We start from the raw sequence: 26981 nt of genomic DNA on the forward strand, positions 1-26981 counted from the left end.
CCTCACTCACCTGCTTGTGACCCCATGAATGCACAGCCCAGCGTTGGAAGGTGTTCCACTCTGGCAGCACACAAACACATAATACAACCCACATAATATACAGTCTCTTCACTGACCACCAGTCACTGAGCTCAGAATTCATTATGCTGCTCTGTAGCTTCAGCTCTGTCTGTCTTTGTGGTCATATTTCATGCTACTGTCATAGTAGCATACAACTCAGAGTCGTGGATGTTTAAATAATTCTTTATTGTCCAGCATTGGAGGCTTGAGGGCTCAGAAAAAAATCTGTTTTCAACTACTACAACCTATCCTAGCCTATAGCTTTGTACTTGAAATTGTTTAAAATAATTCAGACTCTGGGTCATACTCGTAGGATTAGCCATTTTTCAGCAGTAAAAATGTGTAAAAATGTAAATGAAATTCCACTGGTTGCTATAGTGAAATGCCACAATGACTAGGAAATATTGCAGCTTACAATGAACAAAATGTAATATGATGATCTATCTATGTTAAAAAAAAAAGTTTCTTCTTTAAAAGTAACAAACATTTATCCAGAGTTTTGGGAAAGCCTGCATGGTGTTCTTGAAGAACTTTTCTGTTGGATTCACCTTAGATGGAAATAATTTCATGCTACCGTCCATAAAATCCCTTCTCAATTTTCTGCCTGTAAACGTACAGCAACCTATGCTCTTTGTGTGTCCACCCTCCATAGAGCATACTGAAAGACTGAGGGCTTTGTGTGGCTACCCCATATATTTCCCCCCGGACGGTGTAGTGCAGTAAGGGTGACATGATAAAGAGCGGCCTGGTTCTTCACTTCATGGCAAAGGGGATGCAGTAATGACACTGGAGGGTTTAACCAGGTAGACACTGTAGTGAACAGTTATTGACTTGGCATTTGGACGAGCAGAAATAGCAGGAGATTTTGATTGTGATCCCTGAATTGACGCCAGAGGAGAAATACACAGTAAAACATAAGATATGATTTTCTACACAGTAAAATTTGTAACTGCACAGATAGTTGCAGCGGAAATGAACAGGATTCTCTATTAGAGACTTTTCTACTGTCTGCAACCCACACATACTATAAATACTGTAATATTACTTATACTTATTACTGTAATAGTACTTAATACTAAGTTTTCTTTGCATGATTTTATTTACTAATTTAAAAACATGAAAAACAGCACTAGTTCATTTTTGCAGTGATCCAAATGAATTCTTCATTTACCTTATACATTACGAGCACCCTAATCATGCACCATGATTTATAATTTTTTTCACAAATTTCAGAAGCTAGAGCAGAGTTTAGCCGTCACAGTAATGCTAACAACCACTAGCTTGCTAAATGTGCACTTCCTGAGTCTCTATAAAACACTTAATAATTAGAGGAAGACAGCACACAGGGGTATATTTTTACCTCAAGAGTTTTTTTCTTTTTTTTTTATGCAATATATCTGTACTGGGGTAAGACCATTTTTGCTCAAATATGTTTCATTATAAACTCTTACAAATAAAATAAATACTTATCTACCTGCTGGACCTTTACATTTGCCTGTATTTCTTTTAAGTATTCAGCCTTCAATTGCTGTACACAGACTGTACATAACACAGTGATACTAACCAATTGAATAACCTCACTTGAAACCGTTCTATTACATTTCAGTAGTTTGAATGAAGAAACATTATGAGCAGTCGGACCTCTCTCTGTGAAGGTCAGGGCTTGTACTGTGAGAATTCAACTTCCCATTATACGCCACATGAAAAGACTCAAAAATAGCCTCAGAATGTCTCGCTGTCACTACTGAAATGTTTTGGGTTTTGAATGCATTTGTACTGTGTACTAAAGACAGTGAGTTATGGGTAATGAAGCTGGAAATGAGAGGGTCAAGGAGGTCAATGATGTTATTTCTTGCCATTTCAAAGCTCTTTCAGTAGTTCAGTGTTGTGTTGAAATGTGTGTTAACAGATGTTGGGAATGTTGTGAAGTGTTTCAGTCTTTTTGGTATTTTTTGTAATTTAACTGGATGCATTTAGAACTTGGACTTTGAACAGAATCAGTTTATTAAAACATAAATCACAAATCTAATCGCAATAGCAATGTTTGTCAGAAAAATCGCAATGAGATATTTTTCTCAAATCATTCAACCCTAATTTGTGGATCTTTTTGGACCACAAGTTGTATTGTAATCATTTTTTATATGCATGTAGACATTTGTCCTTTGTAAAATTACATTATGTTGGCAGAGAATTGAAGCAGATGGAAGGTGTGATTCTTTTATGGTCTGGCTTTTAACACCATGTGAGTCCACTGACTTTTTGATTTAATTTATTCATTGCTATATTTGCTTTTATTTGGGTTTGTTTTGATTGTTTTAGATTGTAAGATTAAATAAAGCATTTATTCCTTTCATTGTTACACTGACTCTTTGCACCACTTTAGAAACTGCTTGGTTATAAAATGTGCTATATAAATAAAGTGGATTCACATTTGGAAAATGTAAAACTCAAGTACCCACTCACAGAAACACGATGCACGATGGACCAAAAAGAATTGAAGGGATAGAAAACAATGCCATATTGCTTCTATTTTATGAGCAAGTTTGGTTATTTTTGAGATGATAGCCTTAACTTTAAAGAAACACTATCTAACTCTTCTGGTGGATGGTTCGGCACCTTGCTTAAACTTATCTATCTCCATGGAGACAAGCAGGTGATGTAACCAAGCTACATTACAAGTCAGATCTGTTGAGAGGTGACCACACTCACAGTAAGAATATAAACATTTCAATGAAGAAGCCTTCATCTCTGACCTGTATTACAGTGATGTCGGGTTAACATCAGCATTCCCTGACCCTGATATGGTCTTAATTTTTTATTTTAATACATTTAATGAATTTGCAGATTGACATGCACCTAAAAAATAAATAAATAAAATGAAAAAGAGTAACAATCCTTGGTTCAACACAGAAATTGCAGGTTTAATTAGAGATAGAAATGCTGCCCTGAAAACTGAACACATAACTAGGTCACATTTGGGTTGGGCATTTTTTTCCAAAAAAAAAAGAAAAAGAAATCTTTGTCAGCAGTTAGAAAGGCAAAAACATCTTACTCACGGAAATCTAGCAAAGTAAGATCCCTCTCAGAACCTAGTATTTATACATTACCAACCAATATTTTTTTGGATTCAGCATTTGTAAATTCTAAAGAGGAAATATGTGATGCTTTTAATAGGTGTTTTGGTTAATAATGGTGATCCTTCTAATGAGCTTGATCCAAAACTCCATCACTGCCCCATATTTAATTCAACTTCTACTACATATTTTTAATTTATAAAAAAAAAATAATAATAAAAAAAAAAAAAAAAAAAATTATATATATATATATATATATATATATATATATATATATATATATATATATATATATATATATATATATATATACACACACACACACACACACATACACATATATACAGGGTGATGGGATGGGACTCACCCTGATCCAGAAGGATCCCTCAAAGGGTATAGTCCCATCCAACTATCAGCCAATAACCTGGCTCTCCACAGCATGGAAGCTCATGTCATGAGCTTCCATGTCATGGCATCATTGCAGCTAAGATAAGTGGGCACATCGATCAATACAGGAGCACAGCACAGAAGGGCATCGGCAAAGATACCAGGGAAGGTAGGCCAAGGGAGCCAAACACCAGCTCCTGGTACATCGAGCCAGGAGACTGCAGAACCCGTCAGATTAATTTGTGCACTGCCTGGATTGATTACAAGAAAGCCTACGATTAAATGAACATGGATCACTGAATGCCTGGAGCTGTACAACATCAACAGGACTCTAAGAGCCTTGTGGAAAACCACCCTTGAGGCCAATGGTAAGCCACTTGCACAAGTGACCATAGAATGTGACATACCAAGGAGATGCACAGGTTCTGCATAGGTCTGAACCCCCTCAGCCAAATCATCAAAAACACTTGCTATGGATACCAACTCAGAAATGGGGCCACCATCAGTCACCTTCTCTACGTGGATGACATCAAGTTGTACTCATTGATTCCCTCCACCAGGATCTACAGCACAAACATTGGACCTAACATTGTGGTGGTGGGTAAATAACAGGGCAAAGCCTTTGTGGTGGACATTGCAATACCAAGTGATGTGAACATCAGGAAAAAGGTACATAAGAAACTAGAGAAATACCAGGGGCTCAACGAAGAGCTGGAGATGTGGTACATACCATGTCACCAAACAGTACAGTGAGGACCTGTAGCCCTATATATCGGCCCACTGACTGATTACAAGATTGTAGACACCTGTGATGCTACTTAATGGACACACCTTGGATTAACATGTCCCTTTGGTCACATTATTTTCAATCTTTTCTAGGGGTACCATCATTCTTGTCCAGGCCTGTTTCATGTGTTATTTTTTTAAGTAATTCTGTTGAAATATGGTTGAAAAGCAATGTCTGACTTTCATTGGTTAAATTTCATAGAATTTTTATTTATTATTAGTTTTGTCAGATTCAAGTTATTTCTGTGACCATTGTGACTTTTTCTTTCATTAACCGAAGGATACCAACAATTTTGTCCACTTGTGTATAATATACCCACAGACTTCAGCCTCTACCTTGAAACCTTTACATAAGTTCTTTCACTCAGCCCCTTTGTTTCATAACAGGCGTTGGACTTACAACCCATCACTGTATACTCTATGAAAAAGTAGGCTGGCCATCGCTATCTGTCAGAACAGAACAACAGTGTATAAAATGCATGAATATCTCACTTGTTTGTTGAACTTAAATGGACCTTTGTAATTATCTGTTTTGTTTGTTTTTGTTTGTATTGTTTTCTGTTTTAACAGGGCGCTCATAAAAAAGAGATTCTGGTGCTCTCATTTGGTGCTCCCTCTATAAATAAAGATAAATAAAAAATGAAAAATGCATGTTTATCGAAATGTATAATGTCTTAAAATGCCCGTAACTTCATGAATCCAAGATAGATCGGATAGACTAATAGACATTTGTTATAATGTGGAACATTCCAAACAAAAAAAACTAAACAAAAAAACTCAATGGAGTCAAGCAGGTGGCAGACCTTTCACCAGAAAACTGACATAGTGCACCTTTAAATGCATAATTACGTCCATCTGTGCTTTTATAAATATGCAGCGAGGACAAATAGCCCATTGCCTCATTTCTAGCTGCTTAATAAGGCTGCTTGGAGGACACTACAGAAGAATACATTTTCTCAAAGATCATGCAATGACTAGAAACTGTGACAGTTGCAGCCTGAGTAATATTCTAAGGATGTTTACGGATGGTTATAAAACAGGTCACACTGTCCCCTCTGGGTGCACATGCAAAAGGAGAGAATAGATTACCTCCAATTTGCACAGTGAAATTCTGCAAGTCTGACTTTGATGTTGGAAGAGAAAGTGCTCTGGCTCAAGGGCACTGGACAGGCTGAGGGGGAGTGGGAGATAGTGTGAAAGATGAAAGCCCATGCAAATAAAATGTGGTAGATTTATTCGGAGTGGTCCACAGGTGTTTCTGTGAGGGCCCTGTGGATCAGCACTCAGAGAATATGATGTAAGAGCAATTAGATATAATTATGGGGTTTGCTGTTGATTGGCTGTGGTCCGATGGTGAAGGCCATGCTTTCTCCTTGTCCAGCATAACTTGGAAATGCATGATGCCTGGATATAATCACTTGTATTCTTTACTGTATTTCATTGTTGTTTTTTATTCATTTATTTGTGTTTGTTGCATGTTATTTATTTAGAATTTCAAAGATGAACTTCATAATTAACAAAATTTGGCTGATCCTCAATCTCAAATCCTCATCTGTAAAAACCTTTTCTTTAAGGTGGCTAAAGTTTGTGATAAACATAAAACCCTTTAAGGAAAGACTTAATGAAAAATAAAGGGACCCTTGGAGGCTAGACATAGGCATTAACCTTGACTTGCAAGTGCAAGAGTGGTGGCATAGTGAGGCATAATGTTCCCTTATGGATTTTTTTTCAGCCAAGACCAATATAAATATAGAATATCTGCTGTTTAAAATGCTGTGTTCAATTACCAATATTTGCTAATGTCTGTCAATATATTGGGTTAATATGATGACTGAGATTCAGGAGCAGGGCCAAGCCTTAACGTCCTTCTCCTCTTTTCCAGCGAAACACAACTCACCTCAACCTCTAATTACTTTGGAGCCCTATTTGTACTGGCCTATCCCTTCAATACAGTTTGTATCAGCTATCTTGACCCCAATGTCCCACCCCATGTCTCTTGTTTGTCTTTCAGCCTGAAGACAGCTACAGAAAATGTCCTCTATTGGCTGGGCTGACCAGCTTAGAACCCCCATCCTCAATCTCTATTCAGCCACCTCTACATAAATATTTTCATTGCTTAAATTGTTGTGGCTTGATCCTCGCTAGTGAATTTAAAATATGGTATTATCCCCAAATTCACTTAAATTTGTTGTAAAATAATTTCAAAATGTTTTATACAGCATATGCCACATAATTTGTTGTAGGCTACATTTTATGATGGTTGTGTAAACATACAGCCACAGCTTAACTGCTCTTTTATTTCCTTTGTAACTCACTAGTCTATTCAACATGAAACATCTGACAAACTGGGAATTACACATGGTCACACAGGTAGCTTTGGAAAAAGTAATGACTGGTGCACATCAATATTAACACCAATCGATTGTATTGTCCATATAGGTCTATTGTCTACAACTAATCTATGTTCCCTCACTGACCAGTTGTGACCATTTATCCACCTCATAAAAATATTCCTGGGCCAAGACAGATTTTGTCCATTTTCACTCATATTTGTGTTACTCTAAAAAAGTCCCCATTTCTTTTGTAAAACATTTGTATCAGTTACAATGACGAGGCCGCAGCCTACTACTGTAAATAAATCCTTACTCTTCTCGCCACAGTGGAGCTGACATTTTAATCAGGCTCACCACCAGGTACCCCACTCCCCTGTGTCCCATAATGCACTGCTCTCCAACACTGCAATTAACATTTCCAGTCCCTTGCCCTGGGCTCCGGCAACATGCTTCTCCGCAGGTCCTCATCACTCCAGCTGTGCACCTCCATGTGTGTTCCCAATTCAATTAGAGCCAGAAGACAAGCGTTCGATTAGGAGGCATTAAGGCTGAAGAATTTGTTGTTTGGCAGCCTCTTGGTTACAGTGGAGCAGCGCCAAGGGAGACATCAGTCCGAGGATGCTGAGACCTTTGGGAATACTGTCAGTGAACAGTGACGGTCTGGTATATGTTTGTGGAGATGTATAAGTATAAGGGCCCACACAGGGAGGGTAAGGTGTGATTAGATATGTGTCAATACAGCAGAAACATCATGAAGCCAATAGTAAATAACTGTATGTCAATTCTTTAATCTCAGAGGAAGTCTCAGCTGAGTGATTTGGAGATAAGGGAGAAGTGGTGATACGAATTTATAGGTGAAAGTGTGGTGATTGCATAGTGGGGGTACTACTACTACTACTGCTACTACTACTTCTACTACTACTACTACTGCTACAACTACTACTACTACTAACAATAATAATAAAATAACCTGCATTACTGTTTACAAATGGGTTTCACCATTTCCATATGTTGACATTCCATCAACCAACAACATGGGCACAGAATGCAACCAAGCATTCATCAGTGTGTCATGTAACAGTTAAGGCTGACAGATCTCACCAACAATTACTCATCCACAGACAGAAGAAGTCAAACATGTGGGTGGCTGCTTCACACCTGTAAATCTGCTCTGCTGTGATGGTACAGCTCGGTGACGTGGGTGTACAAACCAACACCAGCACGGAGTGATTAGAGCAGCTCATAAACTCTAAATATGTACTGCTCTTTACATAAGCTATAGAGCTCTGTGGTTATTTCTGTGTCCCACATAGGGTTGTCAAAAGTACTAAATCAGATACTAATCAATACTAAAACTAATATAGAAACTAGATACTCATTAGACCAAGTATCAATAATGCAAAAAATCCCATCAGCAGGACAACATTTGAGCCTTTCTGAACAGCTTTAGTATGATTTTGAACTTTATCAGAACAAATATAAGATCACATACTAAGATAACAAAATACTATTATTTTGTATATGTAAATTAGATTCTATTACTAAAAAAGGAGCATTTTTTTTATCTTAATTGTTGGTATCGAGTACGGAGTAAATTCCTTAGTACTGAAATCAAGTAAGAAATTTTTATACAAGCGGTCAAAATGAGTTTCCTCCACAGCGTGGCTGGGCACTCCCTTACAGATAGGGTGAGGAGCTCAGTCACACCAAATGAGCTTGGAGTAGAGCTGCTGCTCCTCCATGTCGAGAGGAGCCAGCTGAGGTGGCTCGTGCATCTATTCCGCATGCCTCCTGGGCGTCTCCCTAGGGAGGTGTTCCAGGCATGTCACACCAGGAGGAGGCCCTGGGGAAGACCCAGGACACACTGGAAGGACTATGTCTCTCGGTTGGCCTGGAAACGCCTCGGGATCCTCCTGGAAAAACTGGAAAAGGTGTGTGGGAAGGGAAGTATAGTAATGGATATTAGTGTTATTGATTCAACCTTCAACAGCTCAAATCTGATTGTAGTACAGTAACAAAAACGTAATACAAGTAACAAAATGTTCATCTTAGTACAGGGGTGTCCAAACTTTTCTCATTAACGGCCATATATAAAAACACAGACAAAGCTGAGGGCCGATTGAGGGCCATAGACTGGTCACCAGTACAGTGAATACTTCAAATCTGTGTGTTTATTACAAGTTAGACTGAACCACTAGACCTTTACTCATTCTTACATCCTCAATGGGACACATTAAATATTTGATATGGGCAGCAAGTAGATTTTCAGAAATGTAGAGTAAAAAGTACTGTTTAAGGTAATATGGGCCAATTCACCTGGAAGCTTGAGGGACAAGAAAAATTATCTGAGGGCCGCATTTGGCCCCTGGACCACAGTTTGGGCATGCCTGTCTGAGTACAAAGGAAAAGTACAATAGAACTTAAAAAGTCAGAGCAGCTGCTGAAAATACTGTTCCATTTACTTACTGTTTTGTTTTTTGTTTTTTTTTCAACACAGTAAATCATATTTTATGCTATAGCAATCTTTTACATTGTTGGTTCTTAGCGTCATTACCATTTTAGAATAGAAGGAAGTACACATGGACTAAAGCTTGATTACATTTTTCAAACTATAAATACTATGTTTTTTTCACATCCTATGTGCCTGTGGCTTTATTGCCTTTAGTACAGCATGTGTAATTGTGTCTTTGTGTGTAATTGTGCCTGGTTTGGTTGGTGAAATGCTAAGTACTCTTCAGTCCACTACTCCACCCTCCCCAGTAAATAGCCCAGTGCATACTTATTGACTGGTTGTGCATTCAGAAGGTCAGGCTAGCTCAGCAGTTCATAAAGTTAGCTTGTAGGGTGCTATGACATTGTTGTTACTTGAAAATGGTGGTTGCGTTCAAAGGTGTGCTGACACTGCAGTTTTGAGGCAGCCTCTGGAAATAATTACATTCATTAGTTTTGATGACAGCACTTCTAACTGTTACGTAAAACAACAGAAGTAATGATATTTCACTGATGTTGGGCACTACCGTGATGATACTCAACGGAGAAAAATGTTCAGTTTATGCTGTCACATTATTCGCAATTAACAGAGCATGGATGATGAGGGAAGAAATATCCATTAGAAGCAAAATTAGAATTGAAAAGGGTATTAATGATTTGCCATTTTGTAAATGGATTATGCTTGGCTTTTTGAATGGACAGAGAATATTTAAAGGTCCTATATTACACAAAATGAACTTTTCTGAGTTTTAAGACATGCTGTTACCTCCTCAAAAACATACTTGGAGTTGTGTTTTGTTTCATTCACATATGTTTGAGTAATCCTTTATTATTAGTTTGTCTAAATAACCCTTGTGATGTCATGAAGCGGTAGTTTTCATGTTAACAGCTACCTTTTACTTTGTGTTCAGCAGAGATTGGTAATCCCGATCTGAAATAATCTGAAAGTTTCTAGTGAAGGTGTATGGAGTTTAAAAACACAGTAGAGCACAGTAGATTAACTATGCTCAGCTACATACTGTTGCCACCTCTGAAATGGGATATGACACTTGGATTATTTGCTATTTTATAACTCAGTAATACCAAGCAGTGTCGATTCACATGGCCATTCCACATACATATTATCAAAAGGTCACTTTCATTTGGTTTGACACATTAAAATCACAGAAATAACTTTTTCTTGAAGCTATTTTTTAAATGCTGTCTCTCCTCTGTGTGGGAAACAATAGCCTCTTGATGTTATCTTTCTACATTGTCCTGACTGTGCACTCTCCTTCTGACATTTTCAAATTTAAACTACATTTTATTTTATAATACAGTGCCTTCTTTCTATTCGTCCTCCCTCGCTCCTTGCATTGCTTGTAACTTTCTCCCTCTCCCCTGTCACATTTCTGAGTGTAGCATGGATGGATTTCATATCTCCTTGTCAACCTCTTCTCCAATTCCCTCTACCACTTTTGTTTTCATCTGTCACCAAGTGGTCGCACACATGATCCTCTTACAGGGACAGTGCATGGGGTTATTTGAGCCACTCTAAACAGAATAAGTTTGTTTAATAGATGCGTGGAGAGTCATTCTGCTTCTTCCAGCTCATGTTTAATGAATACTGTGGGTCTCTGCTCCGTTGTTTGCGGATTCTAATCAGAGTGGCCTTGCCTGTTGAATTATAGAGGAGAAAGGGGCCAAATGAAATTGTCTGGAGCTTCTGAGGGACACCTGCGGATTACAGTGTAGTCCTTATTCAGCGCATATTCACCTGTTAGAGTAGGCACCGCACACTTCAATGCGTTTGTCTTGTCGGTTGTGAGTTTTGATATTCCTTTGTTCTTAACTGGTAGTACAAAGGCAGTTAAAGCAAAAGAGGTTGCCATAGTCAGAAATGCAGTTCCCCAATGTGCCGCGACAAGAGTTGCGTATACAGAGCTATTTTTAGAAGTGGCGTAAGAAGCAGATTGCGTCTCAGTCCAAAATGTGCTTAGAACTTAGGAGAAGTATTGATTTGTTTTTGGGCAGTAATAAAAAGGAAGAAGGATGAAGCATTCAATAAAACTGAATCTAAAATGCAATATATTATGTACAGCATTATAACCACATATTTTTTTCTACTTTTTCAACTGGATGAATATGATCTCTTAGGGTTGTGAAAAGTATTGAAAATCAGGTACTAAAACTAGTATCGAAACTAGATACTCATCTGAATAGACATCAGTACTAAAAAGTCACATTCACAGGACAGAAATTAATCTTTCTTGAATAGCGTTTGAAGGATCTTGAGCTATATCTGAACAAGTATAAGACCACACAGACTAGTATACACCCATGGACCTTGATGGAGCCTACCTGGATGACTTAGGGATTACACAGATATAAGGCCACATGGTAATATAAAAGAAAGTACTACGATTTAATGTTGAAAATCACATTCTATTGTCAAAAGAATTATTGTGATCGTGATAGCTGTATTGAGTATTGTGTCTATTCCTCAGTATCAAAGTTGAGTTTGAAATATTAGTATTGTGATAACTCTATGATCTATACAACAAAAAGTATTCAAACTTAATCAGTTACATGTTTTATTATTTTTGTTTTGGTATATTGCTGAAATGAGGAAATGCTGACTGGTGCCAGAGGCTACATTGCTCATGACTAAAATGCTCTTCTCTTTACAAAGTGGAATGCATGTATTGTATATTTAAAATTACCTGTGGTGTACTAAAAGCTACAGGTCATCTCTGCCCCAGAGCCTCCTGTGGGCCTGAGGTAGCTGTGTTCATTTGTGCGTGTGGGCCCCAGGCTTAACACGTCAGAAATACCAATCACATGACACTTATTTTATGCTCTTAGTTTAGTTTATTTGTTTGAACAACATGCATACACACATACATAAAAGAAAATAAACTGACATTTAAATAGAGTCCTGCCCTGATACACTGTTACCATGTTGGGTAGTTGCCATACTTAAACTTCTCATTAGCCATTTAGGAAGCTTGGAGTGGTTATGTAAATCCTGTACTAAAACACCACATTTAGATTTTGACTTAAAGCTATTCTTTGATAAGACTTTAACAACTTTTTTACAACAAGACATTCAAGCAGGCTACATTCTCTCTCCAGCTTCTGACAGCTGGACTAGAAGCCACCTTGTGTCTATGCATTCAATTACAGTTAGGTGCGGTGAAGTTCATGGCTAGTGAGGCACTGACTGTTTCAGAGTCAGATTTATAAATTCGGATGAACCCAAAACAGCACCTTAAACATAATATGACTGACAACGGAAAATTAGTTATACTATAGATTTCATATCGTCATACTATACACAACCATATGACACATTTTAGTTAAGGTCAAAATTAATTTCAATTGAGCCTATTTCATGATAAAATAAAAGTTTATGGTCTTACCTTTACTTGTACATGAAATCCTTGCAACAAAAAAAATGTCTATGATTTTTTTCTGTAGAAGTCCTCCATGTTGTCCTTCAGTTTTAAATGGAGATCATTGCCAGGGATAACAGAGGCTCCATCGTACATCTGAGCTACAAGCTTTTTAATACAGGTGTGTTTCTGCATCATACCCATAAAATACAGTGCTACTGCAGGGGCTTGTCTGTCTCATGTCATCAAAAACCCCAAAACACATCCTTCACTTCACAATCCGCTCCAGTCTTTAGTACTACATAGCACACATTGTCACTTGTTGAAAATAGTTTTTTTGAGTGTACCACTCCCTTTGAAAAGACAAAGGGAGTGACATTCTTTCCAGTAGTCTGAAGCCTTCCTTTAGTTATAACCTCTTACTTTGATTTTAGCTTGGAAAGGTAATCTTCCAAGCTAAAATCAAAGTAAGAGTATTGTTTTCCTCACCAGTGAGAACTTTTACTGGTGTTTTATAATTAATCTGCGAGCCAAAACACATTTCAGAAATACATGTCATACTTGACGATACTTGACTGGATAGAGTGTTTTATTTGTTGTATACAGAGGGACAGTGACACATTATTTGCATTGCATACAGCACAGTTTGTGAGAAGTTATACTGTGCACCGAGAGGCACACCAGAGTGTTGCCTCACGGCGCCCCTCCTCCCTGTGTTTGAACGGGTATACGGGACATGCGAAAATTCTGATATTCTTAATTGAAAAAATTGTTCTATATTGGATTCAAACAGAAAAGGCATTTATAATACATACTAGATGACATACATACTAGAAGACATTTATTGTATTTTATAATTAAGTTATTTATTTTTTATTTTTTTCCAAGATTAACAGGTGAGGCTCTGCTACATCTGTCTCACCTGAATGCACGTCACTGTTCAAGTCTCAATCTATAGAAAGGAGATCAGTTTCAAATATCATTGCCAATCAGCATGATATGATGCTTATTGAAATCTTTTTTTGATCTGTCCTGGTCTAGCATTTAGGAAGCGTGGAAGTAAACAATATCAATATCCCTAAATTTTTTAAAACACAGCTTATGACATTTTGTTTCACTATTTAAAAGTTGCCCAAAGATGGTGTGATTTTATGCAGTTTAATCCTGTGTTTCTGTATTGATATAAACAGATTTGCAACAAAAGGTGAAAGTCATCTGTCTGGGATCAGCCTAAACCATAAAAGGCTCCTTTGTTGATGCAGGATGCTACTTTAAAAATGTCAGACTGAAAAGGACAGAAGTGGGATGGTAATTTATGCTTTGTAAAAAAGCATCAAATCAAAGAGGCTGCTAAAAATCGACTAGTCTTTTTGACTAGACATACAAGAAAGGTGCATTTGAAGGTTAAATCTTTGTCTACATAGTTCAGGTGTTTGTCTGAGTAAAGATGTGTCTGTCTGTCTGCTGTGGTGGAGGAAGTGCTTCAATAATTCAGCATCCTCCCACTGGCTTGCCCTGTACAAGAGACTCCTCTCTGCTTCATGCCAATGTAAGGCCATGCCATCACTGCTATAATACAAATGGTGCCAGTGATGTAAACAGTGGAGTATTTTAAAGCCTGCTGGCTAACTTAAACCTCATGGATAATTCAGTGTTTTTATTCAGGTTACAGAAAAGCTTTGGCCTCTTATCAGGGTATCTTATAGGTATGTGTTGCCAGTGTCAAACAGTCAAGTGCACGTTGTAGTATGCCTATGATCATGAGCATGTAAGAATACAAATATAACCATATATATATATATATATATATATATATATATATATATATATATATATATATATATATATATATATATATATATATATATATATATATATATATATATATATATATATATATATATATATATAAATATATATATATATATATATATATAGGGTATATATAAGCTGCTTTTATTGCCAAAAGCCAATTGATAAATCCATTGATTCCTATTAATTCCTAGTTGGTGCCTCCTGTTCTTTCAGTGCTTTCCACAGTAATGACTGGGTGGAGGATGTGGACATATAAGTCTCCATTACTTGCATTATCTAATAATAGATTACTGTATAATTTTGTAATTTTAAGAGCAATATTGCTTTAAAAATAAAATAAAATTACAGATTAAAAAAGTGGCTATGCTCCAGGTTTTGTGGCAGAACAAGGACACTAAACTGAAGATAATCTTGAAAATTACAATTTGATTAATTACACAACCCTATGGTTTAGTTTTCTTCAATCTAAAAGTACTGATTTATGCAAGTGAACAGAATTAATTTTATTTGGATATTTTTATTTTTTATAATAAAATACTATTTGAATATTTTCACTTTCTTTTTGTGATCACCTGCTGCTTCAAGAGCTGCTCTCAAAATACTTCGGCGGCATAATATCATTGCTAAGCCGCAGGCAGCCAGTGTTCTTCTCTTTGAACCATGACCTAAAGCATATTTAAATAACTCCTGTCTCCATAAACCCATTTTGTTGGAGTGCCATTACGCATTAGCTCAGTATTCTTTGCTGGCTCTATCAACCTAATTGTCTAAATGTATTTTTGGAGGCTGTCTGGAACAAACAGAAGCAGATGCTATTAGGCTGAGTCACCTTTACCCCAGTCTTCTCTGGACTACTAACACTAATGACATCCATAATAGTCATTGCTGCAGTGCATTTCTTCCAGCTTTACCCTGATCACCGTTATTCATCTTTCGTAACCCCGTTTTCCAATTTCATTTTTCTATCTTTGTCACACTGCACACTGAGGGGGTCAGTGCCATTAGCTGCAGCCCCTACACCAAGGGCTATGTTCTATGAGGAGAAACCCCTTCCGTGGCATTAAACAATATTAGTGTTGGAAGAGTGTGTATAGCTATTTTTAACCTGAACTGTAAGGTTGTTATGAATATTTTTATGTGCTGTACATCCACTCTCTTACAATAAACAAATAGAAAAATGATTTGGCGTTATAATCAAGGTCATATAAAGCAGGAGGAGTGTTTTTTTGCCTTGTTCTTGTGAGCCTGCCTGAAGAGTGAAGATAACAAAGCTACATTTTAAAGTATTCTCCACCCATCTCCAGAGGTGTAAGAGGTACGCACTGTCTCTAAGAGGGTTTTTACCTAAATCTACAAAAGGCATGGAGCCATTATAGAGACTTCTTCATAGCAAACTATGAGTGCTGCTTGGGTTTTCAAGCTGAGCAAAAGCATTTTTAATTTTTTTTATTGCCTAATTGAAGTTGTTTTAGAGCTTTTTGAAAGAGGCTACATACTCTATGTGTTTCCATTTGAAGTGTTTAGTCAACCCATTTGGATTCAAGTGATCCTTGTCTGATGGAGGCATATGACAAACACTATTGCATATAGGGCCAGCCTTGCTATTTGTTTTTTTCCAAATTTCGACAACATATTTAGATTTTGTCCTGAACATGTCTGCAAATTCACCTGTATTGTATTAACTTTTACTCACTGCTACTAACCTGCACTTCCATTGTAATTGGCACTTAAGGCTAAGCAGGAATCCCATTCATGTAATGAAGAAGTAGAGAAAAACTCTAAAACATCATATAAAGTAGGTTGATATGTGTAAAATGTTCAATGTTTGGCCAACAATTTTATTTATTTATTTATTTAACCAGGTGGGTCAATTGAGAACAACTTCTCATTTACAATGACGACCTGGATAGGCAGCAACAATAAAACACATAAAACACAAACACAATTCACAAATCTAAGAATAAAACATTAAAAGGGGAAGGTAAAATAGTGGTTAAAAACATGTGCAATGATCTTTTAAAATTAAACAAATTGAGCTTTTAAAAACAGAAATCCTAAAATCCTGCTGTAGATAGTTCCAGTCACTTGCTGCAGAGAACTGAAATGAGCTTTGGCCTAAGGCTGTGTGAGCTTTCGGTACTGACAGCTGTATGTATCTGTTGGAGCGGAGTGCACGACTGGAGCTGTGGATATTTAGCAGTGAACTGAGATATGAGGGGGTCATACCCACTAAAGCTTTGTAAATGGAAATGAACCAGTGAATTTGTGAAGAGATGGCCACTTGAGCAGAGAGTAAAGCCTACAGTGGTGAGTGTTAAATGATGCACCAGTAACAAAACGAATGGCTGAATGATAAAGGACATCCAGCTTGTGGAGCAAAGTTTTTGCATCCTTTCTTTGGGTAACTTTGTATTGGCAAGGTATTGAAATCAATTAACCACTGCAACGACTGCTACCACTGCTGTTACCTTACATAATAAATGCTAATAAATATGTCTTAGAATTTTTACTTAAAAGGTACATCAATACATCTTTCCAATCCAGCGAACAGTTGATAAGTAAACCATATGTAAAACTCAACAGTTCTTTCTCCTCCCTGTCCTTCCATGTACCTTTTGCCGTCCCTCTTCGCCTGCTCATACTAAATGTCTTTACATGTGTGGTGTGTATGTGTTCCCACAGAGCAGCGCGAGCATTTGGAGAGTACCTGTCCCACACACACCCTGAAAACCCAAACGGATCAGGTCAGCGTCTCTGCCACCTCCATTCGCCCATGGTCCCTTCTACCATTGTAGTTGTCATTCACTCCCCAGTCTACACCAACTCATACTCTTCTACTCAAATGCCAGAGCTGAGACCATAAGCATTATCATTATAGCTGACGAGAATAATGTGAGCGGTACACTTGTGCTCGGAATAATACGCGTGACTAGTGTATGGGAGCGTTTCAGTACATGTACATCAATCAGCACTTGACATGTTGACTAAATATAATTTTAATGGTGGAGTATTTCAGAGCACAACTGTACGCTCCATCCTCAATTCTTTTCTTGTTGTTTTTATCTTTAACATTTGTGATTTCTCTCTTTCTAGCTCATCTGCTGTGTGAAACTTCGGTGGGTCTGGATCAAGAGAGCGACACGATTGGCCCCAAGAACAACAACAACGTCCGATCCTGCGCAGAGGGCTCTGAGGCCGTGCGTGAGCCTGGGCTGTTGAAGTCACCCCTGGCCATACTCCAACCGCCCCCACCTCCTCCTTCTATTACCATCTCTGCCAGAACACCATCTCGTCTGTCTTTGGAGCACAGTTTCTCGGCTGAAGAGGACCAGCAGAAGTCCGTGGAGTGCACGCTACAGCCAGCGCGGGTCTACACCATCACGAGCCAGCACAGTATGTTAATGAGCAACAAGGAGAGCTTAGAACTGGATGTGCTCAAAGAAAAAGCAGCGGGTGGAGGTAAAAGCGGTAGCAGTAGTCACTCCAACTTGATACAACCGTCCAGTTTGCCTTCGTCAAATTCTTCGTCGCCGCTCCAGTACCCCCAGGCCAGTAGCCGTGGGACCAGCAGTAGCCACCATCACCATGGCAACCACCATCACGGCCTTCACCACCACCATTCTGTCACAGGGACCAACGCGTCGTTGAGCAGTGGGAGTGGCAACCAGCCTGCCCCGCACCACCACCCCCACCACCACCATCACCTGTCCCAGCCACCCCTGCACACCTCGGTTAGCGCCCACAACATCCGTAGCTGGGGTGAGGGGGCCAAGGGTGACTCAGAAGGATGCAGCGGGTCGTTAGTGTGTGAGACGTGTGGCGGTGGGGCCCCGTCCAGGAGCCAGGGGTCTTTGGACCTGGAGAGCGCATCCAGAGAGACAGGCAAGCACCACCGGCGGCTAGAGCGCATGTGGAGTGTGGACCGGATGACTGGGTTGGAGAGAGGTGAGAGGGCACACGACACAGGAAGAGGAGGAGGAGAGGAGCGGGAGTCCAAACCAGGGGGTGGAGGTAGGGAATGGCAGGGGATATCGTTAACCCAAGTCTTGAACCCTGATGTGTGAAATATATAACAAATAGGGACGTTAGGTTAGGTAGCACCAGTTGGACAAACAACATGAAATGGCAGAATATAGCATTTTTAATCTCAGAGTTACCAATGTTCATGGGCTATTATTTTGATAATATAGCTGTACTGGGGCAAAACAGATTTGATTTTATTACATGAAAATCTGGCACAGCCCCTTTAATTGAAGGAACACTGAAAAATAACTGTTTTACAGATAGGCATACTAGTTAATTTTAAATGGTTTGATCCTCATTAGTCACTGCAATGAGTTTATAGGCACTTTTCACAAAACTCTTGAGACCAGTGCAGAGTTTTGCTGTGACAGTAAAGTTAACCACAACTAGCATGCTTACAAGCACAATAAAATGCTTTGTAAGCAGACAGTAGACAGCAGACTTACCCTGGGCTTATTTTGAGCTGCTTCTACAATGTATCTGTACTGGGGCAAGGCAAATGTTGTTGAAATACATTGGAAAAAATCAAATACAGACCCTTTATGTTTGGGGGCATTTTCAATCAACTAGATTTGATCACATCCAAAAATGTTCAATTTGATCTACTTTAGAGATACATTTCTTAAGGTTTCTTTGGTATCTGTATTGCTACTGACAAAGCCTTTGTTGGATGCTGACCACACTAATAATTTGTATGTAGTGTGAAGTAGGTGGCATAAAAAAATGTTGTTTGTCTAAATGGTGTCTGCCACCTTACAGTTCAGCGACAGACCAACCCAAACACTCACAGCACCTGTTTGATGCAGATTAGGCAGCCATGCAAATCCGCCAGTGACAAAGGGTTTCCAAATAGAGATGAAATAGCATTTGACTGCTCCCATTATAACAGAATTGCTTTCAGTGCATTTACTGTTATTACAACCGTATTATATCATTATTTCAATTTAACAAATGTACTTATTTTGTATACATTAATGTCATAATTGTAAGAGACACAGAGTTGTAAGAGACACTTTTAATAGTCATTTTGAACAGTTTGCTGAAAGACAAGGCACAAAGGCAAAATAATGTACATTAATGTAACCTCGTACAAATAATGCTTTTTAGCACTGGCTCAACAATTACAGGATAGTTCAGCACAGTATTCAATCACTGGTATTAATAGGACATTATTTCTGGTACACAGTCAGAATGTAAGCAGTATTTTATGAAAAAGAAACATGATAAAAATGACCTAACCCTTATGCTTCACATTGTATACATTTTGATGTGATGTAATTTGATGACAGATGTACATATTACATATTAGTCCAATTCAATCAAATCTATTTCATCTCATGCTGTGGGCTTGATGTTGGATGTGACGTACTGGTCTTCATTTCTGCACTGTACTCTCTCTTCCTGTGTCTCCCTCTCTCCATTTGTAGAGTGGTGGACTGTGAAGTCTGGTGCTGGTTTGTTTTGTGCCTCATTTTTGCTACAATATGAATATATAACATTTGACAATGTGGTTCTGTGTCTACAACACTGCTCCTTCTATATCTGCAGATGAATCCAACTGGTTTCCCAAAGAAAACATGTTCAGCTTTCAGACTGCCACCACAACGATGCAGGCGTAAGTATGCAATCTTTAATCCAACATATCATTTACATATAGACATGATGTGCACAGATAAAATGTCAGATTCCTGTGTTGTCAGCGTTGCTAAATGGGCCATGCCTATGTTTGTGCATGTTTTAGGTCATTAAGTACAAACGGCATGCCTCACATAACTGCCAACTATTTCTTTAATACAGGTGGCTATTGATTTTCATTTGAGTTAGCCATAAAAGTCAACATGTGGACCGCCTAAGGAAGGCAATCTATCACACTAATAACTTGGTCAATTGATTTTTTTTTCTTTTTCTTTTTCAATGTAAATGTATACTTGATGCATAATACTGTCACACTTTAAGCTTCTAAGCAAGCTCCCCACATCTGCATTGCACATTAAATGTAATTAATGTGCATATCTGCTTTTTACTATGAAAAGCTGCATGTATTGTAAATGCACTGTTTTGATATTTTTAACACAGAGCCTTCACCCCATATTTCCTATAATAATTTCCTTCTGTTTATGTCTACAAAACTTCTTCTCTCCGTTTTATAAATCTTAATCTTTATCTTAAAAAAATCTTTTCAATATTTAAAACTACTTTTTCTTTTCTTTTCCATGGTGATTGATCTTTGGCTCTCTCAAACAGGATCACGTAAGTAAATGCTCTTCTGGCTTTCTTCTTCCTTGTACTTTTATTAATAACCATTATGAACAAGTTATTCTGTGACGAGGGTTCACATTTTGCTATGGCAGAGCAAGATATGGGCCTATTATTATTACTACTACTACTACTACTACTACTACTACTACTACTACTAGAAAACCCATGCAGGATTAAACACATCCTGCTCTCTGGACAGAAGGAGCAGCAGCACTCTGGGCACCATGTTGTTTCACATAATGTGACTCTCCTCCACCATCACAGCTCATTAACACTGCCTGTGCACTGGCTGACTTCAGTGTTTGGACAGGACTCTGCTGAGTGGCTCAAGAGAAATAAGCCAAGAAGAACACATATTTATAGTGCTAACATATCACATATAATGGATTCTTGTGAGATTGAAGAAAGTTTGAGGAAGACAACTGATTAAGGGCCTCCACTTCAATTTGTTTGCCCGATAACTTGATAGACTAATAACAGAAAATAAATACAAATTATCTAATAATAAACTAATTAAGCTGCAATAATAGCCCTTGCCGCCATGTGCACACCCCTCCCATGTGATTGTCAGGGAGTCACGACAGTCCCTGCATCACGACCGCCCCTGCATCAAAACTGTCCCTGCATCGCGACTGCTCCTGTATCACAATTGTCTCTGCCTAGTGACTGCCTTTGAATTGCCCCTGAATTGTGACCTGTGTTAAATTTCAAACACTTTGCACTTTGCAGTTTTGAGTCACAGCGCCATTCACTTGAATGGGTAGTCATTGGTCCCCTGCTGGCCAACCATGAAAAATGTCTTAGGGTCATAATATTTTTTTCCTCCCCTCATGTATAGAATTTAATCCCCATTTGTACAAATCAGATAAAGTTTTATGTATGGGCTAGGGGGCGCTATAGTGTACACTAGTCATATTATTAGCAAGTTACATTTAAGCCATCCCACAATTAATTGAGCTACATAGGCCAATGTTTGTGGTCATGAAAAGTCATTAAATAAACATTAAATGAAGGTGTTTCACCGGTGTGCTATGCAAAAACCATAAGGAGGACCCCAAAAAAATGTATAACTTTTGAATGTGAAGGCATATATGACATGCCAAATCTGAGCTCATTCGGATCAAAAAACTAGGACTAGATATGTCTTATGAACACGCTGTTAAAATAGGAATTGATTTTTGATCCAATATGACCCACTTCCTGTTCATCATAGGGTAGTGCTTCCATAAATTTTTAGGCTTGTCTAATGGAGCTCTATCACTGCTCCAAAGTCTTGAGCTTATGCCAAAATTTGCCCGTCTCCTTACCCATAGCTGTTGAGTAAATTTGTGAGTACCATATAATGTATTGTTATAAGAGTTAATTTTGCACTAAGCTGGTTGATTCTGCCAACTTTAGTGCGTTTCTGTTCATGTTTAGTGGGTCTGTCCCTCTCTACTGTGTGATTTGAACAACATGTTCAGACTAAGCATGTGCATGTAAGATTTTTTACAATGTTTTTTTTAGGAGTCTTTGCACCCCTGCTGGCCAACTGTAAAAAATGCCCCATGTCCACAATGGATTTTTTTCAATCTTCTCATGCATAGATTTTTAATCCCCAAGTTTTGTACAAATTAAAATAATGTTGACATTTCATGTCTATGGCAGGAGAGCTATAGTGTACACTTTTAATATGCTTCATAGTCCATTATATTCAAGCCAGGAGAATGCATTAGTGATTGAAATTTGAGGTCTCTAGGCCAAAGCCTGTGGCCGTGAGAAGTCAGCAAAGAAACATGAAATTAAACTGTTTTTTACTGGCGTGCTATACAAACAACGTAAACACCATCCCAGAAAAATTTATAACTTTTGTAAATTTATGTCTCTACATGTGGCATGTCAAATCTGAGCTTGTTTGGATCAAAAAACAAGTAGTTGATTGGTTTCATGCCAATCAACTACTTGATTGGTATGAAAAGATACAATAAAGATACAAAGGCAGTAGAAGTGACAGAAACAGAATTTCAATCCAATATGGCAGACTTCCTGTTCATCACAGTGCTGTTCCTGTTTGGACAGTGCTTCAATTCAACTTTAGGCTTGGCTCACGGAGCTCTATAATTTTTCTGAATCTCATGAGCCTACTCCAAAATGTGGAGTAGTAATTGTCGTGATGGCCATTTTATAAAATTTTTTGTCTGGTCAATCGTTCCTATACTCCCATGTGAGACATTTCGTCAATGTTCAGGGGGTCAAAATAATAATAATAAAAAATAAGAAACCGACCAGGAACAATACCCCACACCAGTTACTTCATTACTGGTTTGGGCTAATAAATAAATGTAAGATTGTAAGAGTCAATATAGTCATGGCCCACTCATTTTGTCCATCCCAGCATCTGTTAAACTGTATCTTATACACTGTATATAACATTGAAATTATTAAGATATAAATCCAAAGCTTTGGCTAAGAGGGTGAGAGGAAGGCCTCCTCCTCCTCAGCATCTGTTCCATAAGTGTGAACAGTGTGGGGCTACAGACTCCAATGGGAATATGGATCAGAACTTCATCAACATAACACATCTCCATTTTTACATAATCGTTTTTACAATGCTACAGCTATGCCTGCTTTAAGCTTTGAATTTGATGATTAGATTAGGCCATTGTGTTCCCACCTATACAGTAATAAAAGTATATATCTATAACTTATATCTATATCTGAACAGCTTGAGTAGTCAATTTGTGAAGGACATTGAGTTTTTGCTGACAAATAGTCTGGTGGTAGACGACTAAGCAACACAAGTGAAGTGATACTTTTCACACTTTGCAAAACTCTCAGAGATTGTGCTTACATTTGAAAAAGCATCAACCTGGGTTAGCCAAAGTATTTTTCTTGGTTGAAAAGGACTTATAAGGAATTATAAACACACTTACAATTGCATAAGCCCGAGCCTGTATGAATGGTAGTCATATGTACCCTTTAAGACGTGTTTCAAGTGGAACATTTGCAAAAGCAGTTGAGGTCAGGAGATTTGGAGGATGAATTTGGATGTCACGCAGACTTGAGTCCTTTTGTTGCATGGTGATTAGATAATATCTGAGCTAGATGTGAGCGGTCCAAGCCCTGTACTATGGGCCTGCAGCAGCCTGTCACCACAGCCAAATAAAGCATGCAGCTGTGCCCCTCTGTCCAGACACTCATCCCTTTAACATTCCCTTTAACAGTGAGCCCAGCCTGGCAGGTCCAGTGTGAGGCTTGACACCTCTGAGTGGAGATTTGTGCGGAGAGGAGCAGGAGCCATGGCTCTGCTCCCTGCCTCACTGCTTACTATGTCCTCTGCTCACTCCTGTTATTGCTTACTTACCACTGTGCGTAATCTTACTAAGCCAGAGTCGTACGCTTCACTCAAAGGTCTGAGTTCACAGGTGCCAGCTTTCAGAAAAAAATAATGGATTTGATTTAGTACTACTATAGCTCAACTTGACTCACGGGCCATGTTTACTGGCATTTCTGACACAACATTTTCACCTTAGATAGGAAATATGCATATGCTAGTCACATTCACACTTACTCATTGCTAGTGGTTTTATCTAAGCCACCTTCATGAACTTGCCTGCATGTGATTACATGATTTTACAGTGTTTAGAGAAGCTGTTGGCACAGAGTATCAGCTGTCAGCCTGGCCCAAGTTAAATACCCTCTACCTGCTTTGCTGGCATCCTTGTTTAAGACACCCATTTAGCCTGTATAGTGTCACTGGTTGTGCAGATGGCATGGTTGTGACTAGGGTTGTGCAGCTAATTAAGTTTGAATCGAAACAAGATTTAATCTTCTAAAATGGTCAGTGAGCAGCTTGGGCCTTTTTAATTGAGCAGTCTAAAGTCAATGCTGTCAGTAAGGATAGAGCAGATTTCAGACTTATTTTTTGTGTTAAATGGTACTGACTAAATGTCTGTCTCGTTAAAGAAATGATCTGTAAAAATGAAATATAATCAGAAATTGTAATTGACTATTATGCGTGGAAAAATATCATTTTGATTTTGTTTTTATTTATTTGTCTGATGGCACAGAATGCCAACCGAATATCTGTCAGTCTATTCAGGATAAAAGGCAAAAATTTGCTTCATAAATGCCTTACCGCCATCAATTTTAAATCTGAAGTGAATAAATTATGCAGTGCAATCCAATCTTTTCTTACAAAGACCAATGAGATTTAAAGAACTGAAATTTAACTCCGTAATAAGGTTTATAAAGTATATGTTTAATTGACAAAGCTATCAAAATCTAAAGTTTGCTTGCTCAAAACACCCAGGAGACAGTGTAGCACTCTGGGCAGTGACATCAGAGGAGTGAGACAGTAGAGAATCGAGACAGCAGCAGAGTGAGGCAGTAGCAGAATGAGGTGAGACAGTAGAGAGATGCGGCATTTTCAAAGTCAGACAGTCTAGGACTGAGGCTGTGGAGAAGTGAAGAATTCTTCACCAACTTCACATGCCTCGGCACCATGTTGTGTGGTGTAGGCAGTATAGTACATAGGTCCATAATAATACATGTAAATTGGGGTTATACTTGAAAAGTAACTATATAAAACAACAGCCAGGCGTGAGAGACAGATATACCATTGTGCTATGCTATAAGGCTGTCCTGCACTAAACTCATTTGGGACAGAATGCTTGTGGACACTTGTTGGCTCCACGGGCAGAGAGCAGGTTATTCAACATAAAGCCCGTGCACCCACAGTAAACCCCCGTCTGCTCAAGACTCAAGCCCTCTGACTGAAGGGACATGCTAGCTATTACATTTTCTTATTTTTATTTATCAATTCAAATGGAAGTTATAGCAGAATTATGGAAAACAACATGTTTTAAAGGTGGGACAACTAAAAATTTTAATAATATCTGTCCAATATTTAAATTACCTTGTCTTGCAAAAGTTTTTGAAAAGTTAGTTGTAAATCAAATTACAATTTATTTAAATAAATGCTCCTTTTTGAAGTCCTATCAGTTGGGTTTCAGAAAAAGGCATAGTGCTCACTGCAATCACAAAAGTTTAAAATTACATTTTCAGAGTCCTTAATGATAAACAAGATAACAATCGTCTTTTAGCATCTGAAGCGTGTTGGATTTGACAATGCTACATGTAATTGGTTCCAAAATTATCTTTCAAATAGAACCCAGGCAGTATGCTGCTGATCAGGTGATTTTAAAACTGCAGCGAGATTTTAATGAAATCCAAAATTCTCTCAAGCTCTAAGTATATGATCTTTTTCTAAACAAAAAATAATAATAATAAAGTAAGTAAGCTACAAGCTACAAATATTTATACATTAAATGATACATTGATTGTAGGAGTCACTACCTATAAATATCTTGGGCTTTGGCCTGATGAAAACTTATCCTTTAAAATACGTATCTCAGAATTGTGCAGAAACAGTTTAAAATCCAAATTATTTTATTTATTTTATCAGAAAGTCCCATTGAGCTTGCATCTCATTTTCAAGGGAGTCCTGAGTACAGGGTTAAAACATAAAACAAGTACAATTAATTAAATGCGTAGTAAAATGTTGAACTTATGGTCATTAAGACTTCAGTTAAAATTATTACAGTGGTCTGAAAAAATGACAGCTATAATGTGTTTAAACACAATATTTAGTTATTTAGTTTTAGTTGGTTTATGAGAGTGTTCCATAAATGAGGAGCATAGAATCTAAAACCAGTTTTCCCTTGCTCCGTGTAGATTTGTTGTAGATTTTCATTAATTTTATGTGAAAATTTGTCAGTGTGTATTTTAAAAGATAATGCCATCCAAATACCAAAGTATTCATAATGAGGGACTTGTTCAACGAGGTCATCATAGGAGCCTGTGACATGAGATCTGGTAAAGCATAGTTTTTGTTTTTGATTAATTTAGGACTAGTTTTAGATATATTAGTGATCAATGATACATTTTGTAATTTGGATAGAGCTTCCTGAGCAGTGGGTGTGATAGAATACAAAATTATTCATAAATGGCTTATGGAGATATAATTTACATGCAGACTTCAGCTGCTACTTTGAAACCTTCAGATACACTCTTTCACCCAGCCCTTCATTCTGTAACAGGTGATGAATTCAAAACGCATCACTGTACACTAGGTTGTAGGTTGGCCATAGCTATCTGTTAGAAGAGAAGAGCACTGTATAAAATGCATTTATAAGGTACTACCTCACTTGCTTATATTGACACAGAAACTTATAATACAACATTTCATGATTGCATAAATCAAAAAACTGGCCGGACCATAAATGAAATGGGGGCAGCAGAGGAGTGAGACAGTAACAAAGTGAGGCAAAAGAGTGAAACAGTAGAGAAGTCAGACTGTAAAGGTGTGAGACTGTAGAGGAGTGAGACAGTAAAGAAGT

The 26981-nt window shown here is 38.0% G+C and overlaps 1 protein-coding gene across 1 annotated transcript in view; it reads left to right on the forward strand.

Moving 5' to 3' along the window:
- Nucleotides 1-26981, forward strand: part of nsmfa (NMDA receptor synaptonuclear signaling and neuronal migration factor a) — a 50024-nt gene that overhangs the window by 2551 nt on the left and 20492 nt on the right. The window contains exons 2-5 of the mRNA XM_055225613.1: nt 17002-17063; nt 17413-18264; nt 19891-19957; nt 20587-20592. Of these exons, the coding sequence (XP_055081588.1) occupies nt 17002-17063; nt 17413-18264; nt 19891-19957; nt 20587-20592 (987 nt within the window). The remainder of the gene's footprint in view (nt 1-17001; nt 17064-17412; nt 18265-19890; nt 19958-20586; nt 20593-26981) is intronic.

Source organism: Periophthalmus magnuspinnatus, chromosome 12, assembly GCF_009829125.3.
Source record: "Periophthalmus magnuspinnatus isolate fPerMag1 chromosome 12, fPerMag1.2.pri, whole genome shotgun sequence".
NCBI classification, from domain to species: Eukaryota; Metazoa; Chordata; class Actinopteri; order Gobiiformes; family Gobiidae; genus Periophthalmus; species Periophthalmus magnuspinnatus.